The sequence below is a fragment of the Cibotium barometz genome, chromosome 5 (assembly GCF_041138505.1).
Source record: "Cibotium barometz isolate CiBa-2024 chromosome 5, ASM4113850v1, whole genome shotgun sequence".
Taxonomy (NCBI): domain Eukaryota; kingdom Viridiplantae; phylum Streptophyta; class Polypodiopsida; order Cyatheales; family Cibotiaceae; genus Cibotium; species Cibotium barometz.
Window position 1 is genome coordinate 10,160,028 of NC_141050.1, and position 16,845 is coordinate 10,176,872.

The 16,845-nt window shown below is 51.0% G+C and overlaps 1 protein-coding gene across 2 annotated transcripts in view; it reads left to right on the plus strand.

The window, feature by feature from the left end:
* The first annotated feature begins 401 nt into the window (after positions 1-401).
* HEMD (uroporphyrinogen-III synthase family protein) overlaps positions 402-16,845 on the plus strand; it is a 39,372-nt gene continuing 22,928 nt past the window's right edge. For both annotated transcript variants that reach the window (XM_086797731.1, XM_086797740.1), the window contains exons 1-2: positions 402-535; positions 616-716. In XM_086797731.1, the coding sequence (XP_086653857.1) occupies positions 463-535; positions 616-716 (174 nt within the window). In that variant the 5' untranslated portion in view covers positions 402-462. The remainder of the gene's footprint in view (positions 536-615; positions 717-16,845) is intronic.

Genomic DNA, 16,845 nt, shown 5'->3' on the forward strand with positions numbered 1-16,845 from the left:
CACTCCTCCCTGCCACTTTGATGCTTGAAAAAAACATATTTTTCAACCAATCAAAATAAGGATAACTGTTAAATCTATTCAGTTCTTGATTCCAAAATCTCTGCTATATTCCGGTTTTATAACTAAAATCATTCCTTAAAATAAAGGTTGCTTAAAATCTCAACCAATCTTTCTTAATTCTCGCCGATAAAAATACACAAGAATGCCATTTTTTTAGAGCACTGCCCCACTCTACGTGTAGATCACTTACATAATTCCATAATGAGAAATTATGTAAGTGATTAGTTTGACTGGACATTGGGGCTCTGATGCCAAGCCATTTTGTACAGATTTTCTTGTTCATTTTCTTTTCCCTTTTTAATTTTAATTTCATCCTTAAAAAAGAAGGTTGCTTTAGCAAACTATAGTGAAAAGTAAAATTGCAACCCTCATCTCCATCGGGAAGGGGAGGCATTAGAGGTGATGGCAACTTCGCCTTGGATTTTGGCGAAGGGGGGACAACTAGGATGGGGTGGTGTGGGGAGTGTGCTTCAAGGTATTTTGTGTGTGGGTCTCTTTCTTTCCTTGATATTTCTGGCTATGGCTAAGTGGGCGCTGCTGCCCCATTCTGTGCAGGTGCCCATCTGAGAGCAGTTGCAGTCCGAGCATCAAGTTCTTCTAGATCGGTTGTGGTCACCCGCGAGAAAGGAAAGAACGAGAAGCTCATCAACCTACTGGTAATCCTCTTTACTTTGTGCCTTTCTTGACTTTTTTCTTAGAGAAAAGAGAACACTTCGCCTCTTCTGAATCAGAGGAAATATTATTCATTTAGAAGAAAATGAGTGCTTTTTCTAAACAATGAGAGCTACATAAGAATAAGGGAGTGGCCCTAGGGAGGCTGGTTTTCCAAGAAAGGGCAATTGGCCATGGCTGAAACCTGCCTTCTTGGACTTCAAAATTGAAGGCGTACAAAATACCCATAACTCAACAAAATGTACTTGGGGTGGCAACCCAAATTTCACAGGTGGGTTAAATGCACTTTGAAGCTGCAGCCTTCAAATTTCACCATTTTTGGAAGCCCTTTTCTGGAAATCTGGCCAACCTCGCCTACGCAATCCCTGAGAGCAACGGAAGGAGCTGTTTTCAAGAGTAAGAACAGCCATTCAGTGAGCCATGTCAGATTCCAACCTGTGAGTAGTAGTCCCATCATGCGATGGTGAGTTATGGATATAGGTTTTAAAGGTCAGGTGCTAGCAGGATTGTCAGCTACAGTGTTGGAGGTATGTTTCTTCCACTTGGAGTGTTAGCAGGACAGAGAGGCATTCTTGGACCGAGGGATACATTAAGGAGCAAATTTTTTCTTGGAGGTAGAGTCAGACAACATTCTTTCCTGGGCTGAAGAGGGAGCACATTGTGTGGATTGGTGTGATACAGATTGGGTTGGAGATATGGACATCTAGTGGTTCATTTTTGGATTTTGCTGGACTTCTGGATCGCGAGAAGTTTCTTGGAGTACGTGGCAGAGGCGGGAGGAGATCGACTTCTCGACTTGCTTTGGAGGTTTCCTTTTCCAGCTCCTTGGACTGGTTTCTCTATCTGAGAGGGGGTGTTAGCATTATTCATCTCCTGGTAGTGTGCCCAAGTTGTGTATCAGGAGTGCCCAGATTTATCCCGAGCAGCACCTTATTTTTTCCTCATGTTCAGGCTCTTGGTTGTAGGGTGGCCACCCATTATCACATGTTTATTTTTTTCCAGTTGTGGGTCTTTTTCTAGAGCCAGTCGGCCAGCTCCACAAGGAGCTATATAAGGCCATGCTCTTATTCACTTGGAGATACCTTGACAGGGGCTTCCAGGCCCGGGTCCTCCCTCAGGGGAGTTGCTCATCATGCCCGCACTTACGGGGACCAGCCCTTGCACAGGGCTGATTGTATCATTGCTTCTTCTTCATTATGCAGATTTGTTTTCTTTCTCTTTGTGCCTATGTCTCACGCTTTCCGCTGCGCACTTTTGACATTTCCTACAAGTCTCCTAGGAAAGAGCTTCCTCACCTGTAGTAGGATCTTTGTCCCGAATGATACGAGACATCAAAGCATAGTTCACCTGTAAAGGCACCTCTGACTGACGAACGCAAGAACTGGAATGTTCCTGCCTGCTGCCATCATCTGGCAAGCCATCCGCCATCTGGTCCTGGAAAGCCTGCCACAGCGTATCCACTTTCAAGTGGTCATGACGAAAGTGCCACAAATCACCTAACTGAGAACCTGTAAGAGAGAGTGTTGAGAGTTTGTAGATCCCATTCTCCACTCCGCCTTCCCATACAACCTGGCTTGTTGTCTTGTCCCGTAGAGCTACAAAATGCTCATCAAACTCCACCCGTATGCCAGTCTTGCAAACCTCATGCATTGACAACAGATGAAAACCAAGGGATGGGACATAAAGAACCTGGGAGGAATGCTTCTCCCCTCTGCCATCGGGAACGATCTCTAACCTGCGCTCACTATGAATAGGGATAGTGGACCTGTCACCAATTAGGATGTGACCTGCGTGCCTTCTAAGATCCTATAATAACTCTCGGGAAGGAGTCATGTGCCTGGGAGCACCACTGTCTAGAATGCAGTCCTGAGTGGAGTCTTCACGGTTACTGCTGAGGAATCTGCACCCTTCTTGGTGTTCCGCTTAGGACATTTCCTCCAATAGTGACCTTTCTTGCCACAATATTTATTGGTCCTCTCTGCCTTCAAGGTGTCACGATCCAAGTCGGGCTCCTGCTCAGAAGACTTCTCGTGTGACGACTTTCCTTTGCCCTTACTGCAGCCTTTCGACCGTTGGTCAGTCAAGGCCTCAGAACCTCCGTCCTGTGGAGGGTTCGTAAAACGCTCTTCTTGGTCCAAGACCATAAGCACAAGCTTCTCCCATGTGATGGTGTTGAGCCTGCCATTGGTGATCAAAGAGGAGTAGAAAGCTGAGTATTGAGAGGTCAGATGAGACAACAAAGTGATGGCCATGTCCTTTGAAGATATCTCCTTCCCAGCTTGAAGAACCTCCTGCTGAAGAGCCTGCAACTTGTTGATGTGTTCGCACATTGTCGAAGACTTTGTAGAGGATTCATCACGTGCATCTGCACTTCCAAGGTCGTCCGCATCATGGGTGATACCCTGTTATACAGAGATGCCAAATGCTACCAAATCCCTCTGGCCAGCATCATATGTTTGATATGATTAATCGCATGTGGTGTGCAATTAAGGAAGATGAAAGAACAGTGGTTTAAGTCTCTTCAAGTTCTTTTTTTTTTGCTTGCTGAAGCTCCCGCCCCACCTCCCTGCTCGCGTTGCCTGCACTGCTGCGCCCTTCGCCTCCCTGCCAGCTCGCCCCCTCGCCTCCCCTCGCTCCTCGCGCCTTCCCTTGCCCCCCGCCTGCCTTCGCTGCTGCGCCCCCTCCCTCGTTGCTTTGCCCGCCGCCCCTCCATTAGCCCCCCCCGCCTGCCTTCGCTGCTGCGCCCCCTCCCTAGCTGCTCTGCCCGCCGCCTTCCTCACCTTCGCGCCCCCCCCCCTTCCTTCGCGCCCTCCTCCCCCTTTGCAGCGCCCCGTCCCCCCCCTCCGCCAGCTCGCTCTCCACCCCTCCCTCTTGCGCGCAGCTCCCGCCCCCCCCCTTAGGGTTTCTCCTTCGCCCTTCCCCCCCCCCCCCCCCCCCCCCTCCTTCTTCTTGCTTCCGCCCCCCGGGGGTTTTGTTTTCCTTTTTTCTCTGTCTTCCGCCTCTCTATGTGCAGCTCGCTTCTAGCAGGATTTCCGCCTTCACCTCGCCTTCGCCGTAGCTTCAGACTCTGATGGAGGCTCCTCCCGCCCCGCCTCAGAGGGACTCATCTGCAGCCCCCTCGCCCGCCCCTGAGGACACCCCCATCAGGCTTTCTCTTTCGCCAGAAGAGGAAGCGAGCCTCACTGCAGAGGTGGAGCGCCTCCAGGTTCATTCCACCATCTGCCGTATAGTCGGCACTCGCCCCAGCAGAGGGGAGATCCGGGATCTTCTTCAGGCCCGCCTTCTTGCAGATGTGGGCAAGATCCTGGACGTACAGCTACTGGGCCGTGGACATTACCAGATCGAGTTCGAGGCTGCCCAGAGCGTTGCCAAGGTCCTTGCCATGAGTCCCCTTGACATCAGGGGTGCTTGGGCTTTCTTCAGACCTTGGCAGCATGGATTTGACCCAGCAGCGGCGGAGCAGGGAGAGCGCCTTTTCCATGTTACAGTTTGTTTCCCTGGACTCCGCCGGGAGTATCTTCCGCTCCTCTCTAGGCTAGGAGCATTGGTGGGCTCGGTACTAAAGACTGGCCCCTCAGCAGCTTCAGTGGTGGCCAGAGCAGCTGGGCTACCTTCGGCGGTCAGAGTGTTGGTGTCTGACATCTCCTCCCTTCCTAAGGTCATTCAGCTACCTAGGATAGGGGGGGATGGATAGATCAGAGAGTGGAGTTCTCGGGGCTCCCGAATCAGTGCTTCATTTGCAGGCAGGTCGGCCATCTGGCCAAGGCCTGCCCTCGGAGGAGACCCCGACCCTCACCACAGCAGCAGGCCACTGATGGCCCGCCCACAGATGCGGCTCGGCAGGCTGCCTCCGGGACACCTGCTCAGGCCACAGAGACCTCGGAGTGGCAGCCTGGACAGGGGCGCCGCCGAGGGAGACAGCCACAGCAGCACGCCCAGAGACCGCTGCAGCAGCAGCCACAGTCTCAGCTTCACTGGGTTCCCGTGAGGAACAGCTTTTCTCCCCTCCAGGAGGAGACCCCCGCGACGACGACTGAGGACCAGGAGATGCCAGCACCCCCTCCTTCACCCCCACCCCCCCCACCCCCGTCCCCTCCCACCGCCTCGCTTCCACCATCGCCTCCTCCCGTCCCCGCTCCGGTTTCGGCAGCGGCTCCCTCTCCACCCCCCTCGCCCCCCCCTCCTCCCCCTCCGCCCGCCTCACCTTCCCGGGAGGCCCTGGCAGTCCCCTGGCGTTCACCTACAGTCCGGAGGGCGCTGAGCACCGACCTCGCTCGAGCATCACAGAGGAGACCTACCATGCCGATTCGTGCTTCACGGATTTCATCTATCCGCAGTCGGCTGAGTCGCCTCGGCATTAGACAGCGCTCGGAGGCTTTTGATTACGCCTTCACACGGCTTTTTGGAGCAGAGGGCCCCCATGAGCCAGCACCCATCCGAGTTCATGTAGTGATACCTCCGGCCCGCGGGGAGGAGGCACTAGATTCAGCGGTGGCCTTCTCGTTCCCTCTATGTGGCCCTTGCGACCGGGAGTGGACTCTAGAGCTCGCTCTCAGCGCTTTGAAGACTCGGGCAGTTGAGTTTTCTCATCATATGAGCGATCTGGAGGTGACAGATGTGATAGGCCGACTATGGGAGTTGGCTCATTTTTTCTTGGATCCCGGGAGTGTGGATACCTCAGGGATTTGTCATTTGGTCGTTCGCATAGTGGCAGACTTAGCACGCGACCCTGGATATGTGTGTATACACGAGGTTGCTCTGTCAGAGCGGGAGGCAGTCGCCATGGGCCACAGCCACTGGCGCCTGATCCGTGATTCTTGCAGTACACCGGGTGGGCAGATTCGTAGCCGCTCGGATGGGGACTACTCTCCATCCAAGCCGCTTGCGAAGGCCCGCCGTACGGCTGAGACAGCATCCACCTCAGCAGGGCATCCATGAGGATCATCTCATGGAATGTACAGGGCCTTGGCGGAGCACATTTTATACGCTATCGTGGTTGCTTGAGGCAGGAGCTTCAGAGATGCCTGGTTGGTGGCAGCATTGATATTTTGATGATGCAGGAGCACCACTTGGGTGAGAGCAGGACCCGGAGATATGGCTCGGTGATGCCTGGTAGATGGGACACTTTTTGGTCTGCAGGGTTTGGTCCTTTGGGTGGACAGGGAGGAGTATGCATGGTCATTGCAGATGTATGGCGGCAGGCCATTGTGGATCGAGGGATCATTGTGCCTGGTAGAGCACAGTATGTCATTCTGAGGATGCATGATGAGCTATTGGGCGTGCTCAACGTCTATCATGCTAGTGCCAGAGCAGAGTTCTGGACCCAGGTTACGGATGCATTGCCAGAGGCCGCACATTGGTGTGTCGGGGGAGACTTCAACATGCTTGAGGACCCGGCCGATAGGGTGGGAGGCAGTCATGTTACAGTGCACGGCACGGAGCTTGCAGCTTGGGACCGGTTTTGCATGTCACTGAGGATCACGGATGCATGGCAGCATGGGGCTTTCTCCCGGTCTCAGGACAGTCTTAGTTTCTCTCGGTCAGATCGCCGGCAGGGAGGGACTAATCTATCATGGATTGATCGCTTCTATGTGGGCGACTGGTTAGGGGAGCGAGGGGGCTCCGTCGGCATTCTCGCTGGCACCTCATTTTCAGATCATGCGCCAGTTATCTTGACATTGGAGGAGAGGGCACGGGAGCCCAGCTTGCAGTTGAGGATCCCAGAGAGGGTACTTACAGATCCCAGTCTCGCTGAGGACATTGAGAGGATCTGGCATGATAGTCAGTGCTATGACCAGGATGCAGCGGGCCAGTGTGCCCAGGGACTCATCGAGCTTAGCTCTTTTCGCAGCTTTGACACGACTGGGAGAGATTCGCGAGCGGGAGCATCGGCTGAGACGCAGCCTTGCTTCGCTACAGCGCCTTCAGGAGCAGCAGCCTGCATGTGAGTGGGTGGCGTCCCTCCTGAGCCAGGCACGCCAGGAGGTTAGAGAGGCAGAGGAGCAGAGACATGAGTTTTACTATCATTGTCAGGCCTCTCAGTGGACGCAGCTTGGTGATAGAGTGACTGGAGAGTTTTTTGAGATCACTGGACCCCGCCATGCGCGAGCAGGAGTCCGTCAGCTTGGTAGACTGGATGGATCGGTAGCTACTGAGCTCGGGGAGATCAGAGCCATTGCCACTGCATTCTATAGAGACCTGCTTTCAGCGGAGCCAGCCACTGAGGATCGAGATGCTTGCAGGCAGACTGTGTGGGCCCATGTGCAGAGGAGGGTCACAGACCGTATGCGTACAGTTCTAGGTGCGTCTCTGTCAGAGATTGAGCTTGCCGAGGCCTTGAGGGTCCTGCCGCGACATAGTTGCCCAAGGGAGGACGGACTGACGCCGGCCTTTTTTATGCGCTATTGGGACCTTTTGGGGCCAGGCCTCCGCAGGGGCTTTCAGTATGTTTTGGACACTGGGGTGATGCCACAGAGCTTTTCAGAGGGCTTGATCTATCTTATCCCCAAGGGGGAGGGAGTATCAGATGATATTCGGCATTGGAGGCCTAATACGATCCTCAATACTGTCTACAAGGTCTTAGCAAAGGCCTTGAGTTTGAGGATCCAGCCCTTCCTGGGGGAGTTGATTCATGCTACTCAGACAGGATTTGTCAAGGAGCGCAGTATCCTTGACAACATCTTTACTTTCTGGGAGGCGACGGCCCGAGCTAGATTTCTTGGCGAGGACTTGGTCGTGATGCTTCTCGATTTTGAGAAGGCATACGATAGAGTTGATTGGGGTTTCTTAGAGGGCACTATGCTTCGCCTGGGCTTTGAGCCAAGATGGATCAAAGGGGTGGTGGCTCTGTATTCCACAGCTCGCAGCCAGGTGTTGATTGCAGGAGGACGGGGGCCGAGTTTTGAGCTGACCAGAGCAGTCCGTCAGGGGTGTCCCCTCGCCCCTTTTCTTTTTCTCTTCTTTGCGGAGGCTATGAGCATGTATTTGACGGTAGAGGAGGTTGGTTTGAGAGGACTCCAGCTCCCAGTCCGGGGGGAGGACCTGCTCGATGCTGAGTTTGCAGACGACACGGGCTTATTTTTGCATGGCCAAGAGGCCAATCTTCTTCGGGCAGAGCAGTCGCTCCAGGTTTTTAGTGCAGCTTCGGGAGCATTGATCAATTGGCGCAAGACAGTGGCCTTTTGGATCAGTAGTGCTCCCACTCCGGCATGGAGCCCGGACCCCGGTTTTAGATGGATTCCTCCAGGCACAGCAGTGCGGTATTTGGGATGCCAGATTGGACTAGATTTGTCACCTGAGCAGCAGATTGCCCCGCTTCTTCTGAGCATTCGGAAGAAGCTTTTGTATTGGAGTACAGCTCGACTATCCTTGGCTGGGAGGATGGTGGTGGCAAATCAGGTGCTGTTAGCGACCATGTGGTACATTACGTCTTGCTGGATCTTCTCGAGCTCTTGCATCAGCCAGGTACAGAGGCTGATCAAGAACTTTCTGTGGTCTGGGCGGGACGATCAGCCAGCCCAGGCAAAGGTTGCATGGGCAGTTATTACACTTCCGCTGGCTCAGGGAGGTTTGGGCATTATAGATCCAGTCGATCAGAGTAGAGTCTTATTGGGGAAGCTTATTGTTCGGGGGTTGCTTCCAGGCGCTGAGCCTTGGAAAGAGCTCCTCTTGCAGCGGCTGCAGGCTCGGGCGCCCCCAGCAGGGGGCACTTGGGCACCAGAGATTCGCTGGATCTTCATAGAGATGAGGAGGATAGGCCTCAGTAGAGGATGGGAGGACAGATTTGCTTTGAGTATCCTGAGAGCTTGGGAGCTGCTGAGACCGGGGCTCTCTCAGCGACCTCCTTCTTGTGTTGAGGAGCGGGCCAGACAGCCGCTCATCTGGAGCCCAGCGGTTCGCACAGAGCAGGGTCATATGCTGGGTTCTCGGCCTCGTCTAGCCTGGGGGCCTTTAGCGCGGCAGGCCCAGCACGTAGTTTTGGAGACTGGCAGGCCTTCTGCAGTCTCCCAGAGGAGATCCAGGTGGAGAGGCTGAGTCACTTCAGAGGGGGGTTGATTATGAGGGATGATATTCAGGAGGCACTCACAGAGGAGTGGTTCACGCCTCTCGAGCCAGTGGCCCCACGGTGGATGGGAGCCTTTACACAGTTGGAGATCCTGATTGCTGTCAGAGCTTGCACTGAGGATGGCAGATGCCTCTACTATGAGATTCAGGATGAGGGCAGACTTCAGAGAGTGGAGGTGGAGTCGCCTTTGGTTGCAGAGTGCACCTTTCAGAGGATACGGGTAGTGGCCGCCGCTTCTCGGAAGTGGCATATTGACCCCGACCCTGCTGATGTGCTCCCGGATTGGCGCATATGGGCATATGCAGCGCGCCCCTTGGCCCGGCTACAGTGGGACCCCGGGGAGTACGAGTGGCATGATCCTTATGCATCCCTTGAGGCCACAGAGATTACCTTTTTCCAGTATACTGTTCGGTTGGGGCGGCATATTTTGACGGCGAGGAGGACGGTCTCTCCAGCGACAGCGGGGCATTGGCGGCTACAGGGACTCTCACAGGAGTTCCTGGAGGATTTTTGGGCTCGGCTCTGGGCTAGTCGACAGGCCCGCAGGATCTTGACTTTCCAGTGGCTGGTCGCCCACAGGGGCTCAGCAGTTGGCACTTGGCTTGTTTACAGCGGTCTTCCGGCGGCCTGCGTCCGATGCGGCCACCCTATGGAGACACAGAGACATTGCCTTTGGGATTGCCCTCAGGCGCAGCAGATTTGGCTGCGGATGCTGCGTATTCTGGCTCCCCTCTCCCCAGAGGGTATGTTTATGTGGGGTGCCGCTGCTTGGTCGACTTCGTCAGGGCCTGCTATGGGCTATGAGATGGAGCAGGGCAGTCAGGCCATCAGATTCATTAGGGGCCAGCCTCGCCTGGTTCCGGCACCGGATTTCTCGTCTGCCAGCTGGACACAGGAGAGGGATTTACGATGGGAGCTCCTCAGCAGCCTCACCATCTGGTTCACCTGGAGAGCTCGGTGCTTTACGGCCTTTGAGGGGAGATTGGAGCCACCAGTAGAGACTGTATGGGGGATTTGGCAGGAGTTGATCCACACCCTGCGAGGACAGTATGACCGCATCCGGGGAGACTCGGATGAGGCGATCTTGCGGCGCCAGGCCTTTCACACCACTTGGCGCTGTGGCCCCTTCTACACCTTACACACGGGATCCCCCCGTTGGCACTACAGGCCACCTGTTTGGCTTCCCCCCCCCCCCCCCCCCCTTGTATGATTTAGCCTCTCAGTCCTTTGTACTGATGCTTGTATTTTGCAGCACCTAGGGAGAGTCTCCCGGGCTGCCTTGCTGTATTCACTGCTCTGTTTCTCTTATGAGCAGGAGAGATCTTTTGTAGCCCTACGGGCGTTTTTATATAACTAATGAAAGGATCTTTTCTCGAAAAAAAAAAAAAAGGAAGATGAAAGAACGCACATGGGCATTGACACGATCCCACAATTGTGCCTAAGCCTCCGGTTCTTTCTGAGTAGAGGGTAAAAGCTCCCCGTCCTCCAACTCCGGCCGTGGAACACCAACCACAATGAAATCAGCGAAGTCATAAGACTCCAAGACAGACTCCATCATTACCTTCCATATGCCGTAGTTGGTCCCGTCCAACTGTCGATCCATTGGGAATGTGGGGAGAGTAGGGATCTTCGTGTGCTTCTCAGCCATCTCAAGCAAATCTACCATCTCAAGGGTTCACAATGTCTTGTGAAGGGAGGCTGTGTGGGAAAAAAAATGAAGAAGAGGTTGCAAATAATATGTAAGGTGGCTGTCCAACGGTGATGGCTGCCTTCTACCCGATCTCCAAGTTCCGAACGGCCCAAGCAATCTCCAATCAGCACCACAAATCAGCAAACCCTCAAGCTCCCACTATCTCCAAGCTTCAAGCCACCTGGGGCTCTGATACCATGTCAGAATGCACGGCGGAAATAAGAGACAACTACTGAAGAGAACAAAACGCAGAAGAGAGAGGGAGAGAGAAGCTGTATAAACTCTGCTCTATACACAAGATTCGGTACAATATGATACAATGGAGTGTGGGGAGGGCAGAGCCTATATATATGGCAATAGGCTGATGTCACCAATTGGCCGACCATTTGGTCCATCTCCAGTTTTTGCGTCTCGTTCACTTGAGGCCAAGCCGGTGTCTCGTGTGAAGAGGCCAGTATTTTTGCTGACATGGACGGGAGCCAGACTGGTGCCACCCGTGTGTTAGCAGGATGGTGTCGTATGGACGGGAGCCAGACCAGTGCCACCCGTGTATGACCTGGACTGTGTTCGATCCATGGGATTGTCACGCCATGGAAGAACCAGTATTCGTGCCGTGTTTTGCCTATGGGACTGTCACACCATAGGGAGACTCGTGCCTGGAACTGTGTCTTACCTATGGGACTGTCACTCCATAGGAAGACCAGGTTTTTATGTTTTTATGTCGTGCCAGTTTTGTGCCGACAGATATTTTGTACTTGTTCCATGAACGGGAGATATGTCCATGTTACTATTTGCACATGCACACATATTTTGCATGTTTGAAACTGTTTTCGCATGACATGTATTTGTGTGTTTGCCTGCTTGACGTGTTACTTACTGAGCGGGGACGCTTGCCAGTGAGTCGTGAAGTCTGCCCTGTATTCTGACAAGTTTTGGTGCATGTGAACAGGTGGTAAGTATGTCGCACATATTGTTTTAATGTTTCATATTCTAACCTTTCATTTTATAAGGTTAGGTGTTCACATTCACTTAAATGTGGGCACCCCCTTTGGGCACCCACTTAGGGGCCAAGGTGGGGAGCCCCACTTAAGTGAGTGTGGGGGTGGGCATTGTCACCTACCCAAACTCCCCACCCACATGCAAACGTGGGTATCACCAAAGTTAACTTCACCTTAATTTTAATAACAAGGGACTCTCTCCTTCAAGCGTGGACACCCATCGCTTCTATCTGGCGTTGGTTCATCACCCGGCGATCACCTTCCTATCGGCTGCTCCACCACCCATACAAGCGACTGCCTCTACTCTCCACAGGCGGCTGCTTCATCTCCTATATAGGTGACTGCACCTTCTGCAGGCGGCTGTCACCTCCAGATTGCTGCGCTACCTCCTCTTACAGGTTGTACTGCAGCCGGCGACGACTCCTGGACCAGCAGGCAGCGTGGTACCCCCGGTAGACTGCCACCAGCAGACGGAGCTGCCTTTGTAGGCGCTTGTGTGCTCTCCTGCGCATCTCTTCCAGCAGATTACCTTGTTCCACTACAGGCACCTACACTACCTCCATCTCCTCTTTGCAGTCAGAACGTTCATCTGCAGCCAGGCAACTTTATACTGGTTGCTCTTCCACGCTTCTTGAGGCTGAGCCACCTTCTCCTATACAACAAGTGGCTGTGTTCCTGCAGCGAGATTTTACTTCTCCCAAGGCAGTTGTTCTATCGCCTATTTGCACGAGGTTGCACTTCCTTTCCATAGGCGGTGTTTTTCTTTCTTCAAGTGGCTACATCTCGGTGTCTCCCTCAAGTAACTGTACACATGGGTATTGGACTTCCTTCTGTCATCCACAACAAGTAAGTGAATTTTCAGATTAAATAAAGTACTTTGTGTTAAATTTGCTAAGGGATTCATTCCCTCTACGGCCTCACCCGTTCGGTGCCGGGTTGTCCAAGCTTTATTGGAGAACCTCGGTCCAAAGGTGCTGAGATCGGGAGAGCCAGGCGTTAGTACGAGAGCGCCTGTTTGTGCGTGGTCTCGGAACACCAGTGAGGCGCTCTCCGCGGAGTCCAGTGAAAGCACAGGACCGTAGAGATTGGACCACACTAGTGGTCATTCTGCTTCGAGCTTCTACATCAAGTTTCGACTTCGAGCATATTTGTTTGGTACTGTTTTCATATGTACATGGACATTATCTGGTTCTTGGAACCCATGGAGCATTGTATTCATTAAATACTCCCAATAAATATATCAAATATTGAGGGGGGGGTCGGCCCGTTCCGGCCCCAGTGCTGGTGTCCATCTTTCCATTTCATTTCATTTAAATTTCAAGTTGTATTTAGTTGTCCATTTCAAATTTGTGGTTTTAAAGTTGTGCTATTAAGCGTTTGGGTGTCCAACGGAGTCTTTCCCACTTGACGGGATCGGTTTCATTGGTATCAGAGCACGGTTGTTTCCCTCTTCTTAGTGGGAAAACGAACCTGTGTACTGGACATCCTGCTTTTAGCAAACTTAAAACACAATGGACAGCCAAGGCAACCCTTTGGAAGTGCCAAATTCGAGGGGTCCATCTAGTGCTTCTCGTGGGTCTGATGCCCTGCGCGGAAGACACAAGCCCCTTGAAAGGGTTATGGATAGTGAATCCAAGGGTCAACTGTCTCCAGGGAAGACAGTTATGCTTGAACAAGAGCCTGATGCTATGAGGGCTGAAATGGAACATATGAGAAAACTTTTGCAGGCTCAAGAGCAAGAGTTAAAGTTTTTACATGAAGATCCCCATCTACAAAGTGCTATTGAAGCCAGGAAGGCTGATGCTATGGTTGATGTAACTTTTGAATCAATGGCTCGTGAAGTGGGCAAGAAACCAAGGGAGTTGGCACTTGCCTATCTCCTTCGCAAAGGTGATACCAAAGAGGGGGATGACGGAGAGCTGAAATTCAGAAATCCACCTCGTTTGAAGCATGGAGATCCCGCTTTCCAAACTTTTATGCAAAAGGAAGAGGTGACTGTCACCTCTCGACATGCATCCTCTCCACAAGGCACAAAGCCTGATAGATATATGTATGCCAGTGCTCATGGAGGGCATGAAAGTCACATGCATGCCAGACATGTATCTCATGATGACAGGTCTATTTCCAGAAAAATTTTGCCTTCTGAGTTGTCTCATGGAGAGACCATGCCATATGCAGGTAAGTCACATGCATCTGAGTTTCGAGTTCGTGGAGCACATGCCACCGTGCCCCATGAAGCTTCTATGACGGCCCATGGAGCCCATGCAGATAGGGCTACCCCGTTGGATAAGGGGAAAAGAAAAACAGAAGACCATGAGCCTCATGCTAGGAAGCTCAAGGAATTCAAAGCAGGTGATAAATCTGTCAAATTTGATGTCTTTCATGGTGAACATGATGCCTCTAAGGTGTTAGCGTTTGTGGCACAGTTCGACATTGCTTTTAGCGATGAGGATTTCACAGAAAAGTCAAAAGTGCGCCATGCTAGCATGTTTTTAAAAGGGACTGCTGCCCATTGGTGGATCACTGAAAAGATCACCAAGGATCCCATTTCTACTTGGAAGGAATTCAAGGATAGATTTTATGCTCAGTTCTTGCCACCCAATGCAGAGCAAACTCTCACTCAAAAGTGGGACAGGCTGGAACAAAGAGACAATGAAAGTGTGCAACAGTATGTTAACAAATTCTGGAAAGTGTTGCTGGAAGTGACTCCCTTCATGCAAATCACTGAGGATGAAAGAAAGAGGAAGTTTCGTTCTGGACTGCAACCAGCATATAGATCGGGTATTGAATTGCACCCGAAACATACGTTGCAACAACTCACAGCTTCTGCCCTTGCTACAGAGTAATTGGTGCTCAAGATTAAGCAGGATCAAGGAGGTTCCAAGGGGAAGGACAAGGCTGTCCCAAATCAGCAAAAGGGTGGACAGCCACCTAAAAAGAACTTCCGGGAGCCTTACAAGGGTGGTAAAGCTGAAAATAACACATCTAAAGAACAGGGCCCAAGGAAGAACGAATTCGGCTTAACCCCGGAACAAAGAGAGCAATATGCTAAGGATGGAAAATGCTTTTCTTGTGGTAGCAAAGACCACATGTTCCGACAATGCCCAGATCGCAAACCAAAGCACGAGGACAAGCACACCAAAGCAAATGTTCATGCAGTTCCTGATGTGCAAGGTAATACAGGTCATGATGCAAAAGAGCGTATGGTTTGCAAGGCTTGGGGGCAAATCAAGGATCAGCCCGCACTCTTCATGTTTGATGACTGTGCAACTGACAATTTCATCTCTATGCAAATGGCAGCTGCATTGGGTATTGAGGTTGAAAACATGGGACCTTAGATTGAAGCCGAAGCTGCATTTATTGGTAAAGAGGTGCAGGTTACCCCTTTGATAGGGAAGTTGCGCATCCATATCCAGGGCTACCTTGATAATGAGCATTTCCTAGTTGCTCCATTGAATGGATGTGATGTATTGTTGGGCAAGCTGTGGCATCATAGGCTTGAGCCCCGCAAAGACTACAAGTCTAATATGATTTCTTTTATGCACAAAGGCCGCATGCACTTTATTGATGCTGGCAAAGAAGGGGATTCCATCCCACTTGTATCACACATCCAAATTAATAAAGCAATGAAAAAGAGTCTTTCAGCGTACTTGGTTTTTGTGCGTGATAGTCTTGTGCCAAATCATCACAATGTGGATGCTATGACTAATGATAGGCTGAATTTTCTTAATGCATTCAAAGACTGTTTTGCTGACTCATTGCCAGGTGAACTACCTCCCCAAAGGCCCGAAGATCACCGCATAGATCTTGTGCCAGGTAGTTCTCCACCTAACAAACCCGCATACCGAGTGAGTGCTGCACAACAAGAAGAAATTATGAAGCAAGTAAACGAGCTTTTAGAGAAAGGTTTGGTTCAGCCCAGTTCCTCACCTTACTGCTCTCCTGTGCTTCTTGTTCAAAAGAAGGACGGATCATTCCGTATGTGTGTAGACTATAGAGCTTTAAACAAGCTTACCATCAAGAACAGATTTCCTATTCCGCGAATTGATGATATCTTGGATAAGCTTGATGGCTCAGCTTGCTTTAGCAGACTTGATTTGAAGAGTGGCTATCACCAGATACGCGTGGTGCCACAAGATGTCCATAAGACTGCATTCAGGACAGCCTTCGGATTATATGAATTCTTGGTAATGCCTTTTGGTCTCACCAATGCTCCTGCTACTTTTAATCGTATGATGGATAGGATATTCCGATCCCATCGCAAGTTCACAGGAGTCTTCTTTGATGATATCTTGGTTTTCTCCAAGAATGAGCAGGAACACAGAACTCATTTGGTCACAGTGTTCGAAGAGTTGCGGAAGCATAAACTTTTCGTCAATGCCAAGAAAAGTGAGTTTTTCCTTTCAGAGATTCATTATCTGGGACATATTGTATCCAAGGATGGAGTTACAATGGATCCTGCAAAGATAGAGACCATTCGGAATTGGCCCGAATTGCAAAACGTACATCAAGTACGTAGTTTTCTGGGATTATGTTCGTACTACAGGCGTTTCATAAGGCATTTTGCTATGATTGCCACTCCTCTACATGATCTCACGAAGAAGAAAACTGCTTTCAAATGGACTTCAAAGGAACAGGATGCTTTCTTGCAGCTCAAGCATGCGATCATATGTGGTCCAGTATTGATTGTTCCTGACTTGCACAAGTCATTCGTGGTTGAATGTGATGCTTGTGGTGATTGCATAGGAGCTGTCCTAAATCAAGAAGGGCATGCAGTTGCATACGAGAGCCGTCGTTTGCATGATGCTGAGCTTCATATGGATATCTATGAGAAAGAGCTCTTGGCTGTAATTCATGCCTTAAAGATTTGGAAACATTACCTTCTTGGGGCTGAATTTGTAGTCAAGACAGATCATCAAAGCTTGAGATATTTTCTATCTCAAACCAAGCTTTCAGAGAACCAGATGAGAATGGCAAATTTTCTTTCCATGTTTCATTTTCAGATTGTGCATACTCCAGGAAAGAAAACTGTAGTGGCCGATGCACTATCTAGGAGGCCTTATGTTGCTGCAGTCTCAGTGGTCTCTCATGGAGACCTATCTGCTATGAGAGATTTGTATCATTTGGATGCTGATTTTTGCCATATATGGACTGATTTGATGGCTGGTCATTCACATGCCTCTTATGTTATCAACGAGGGTTATCTCATGAAGGATAATTGCCTATGTGTGGTGAAGGATTTGCGTCCAAAGGTTATGGACGAATGTCACGCTCCACCTTATGCTGGTCATAGAGGTATTATGCCTACTACTCGCATGATCCAGAGGTATTTCTTTTGGCTGAGCATGCGTAAAGACATT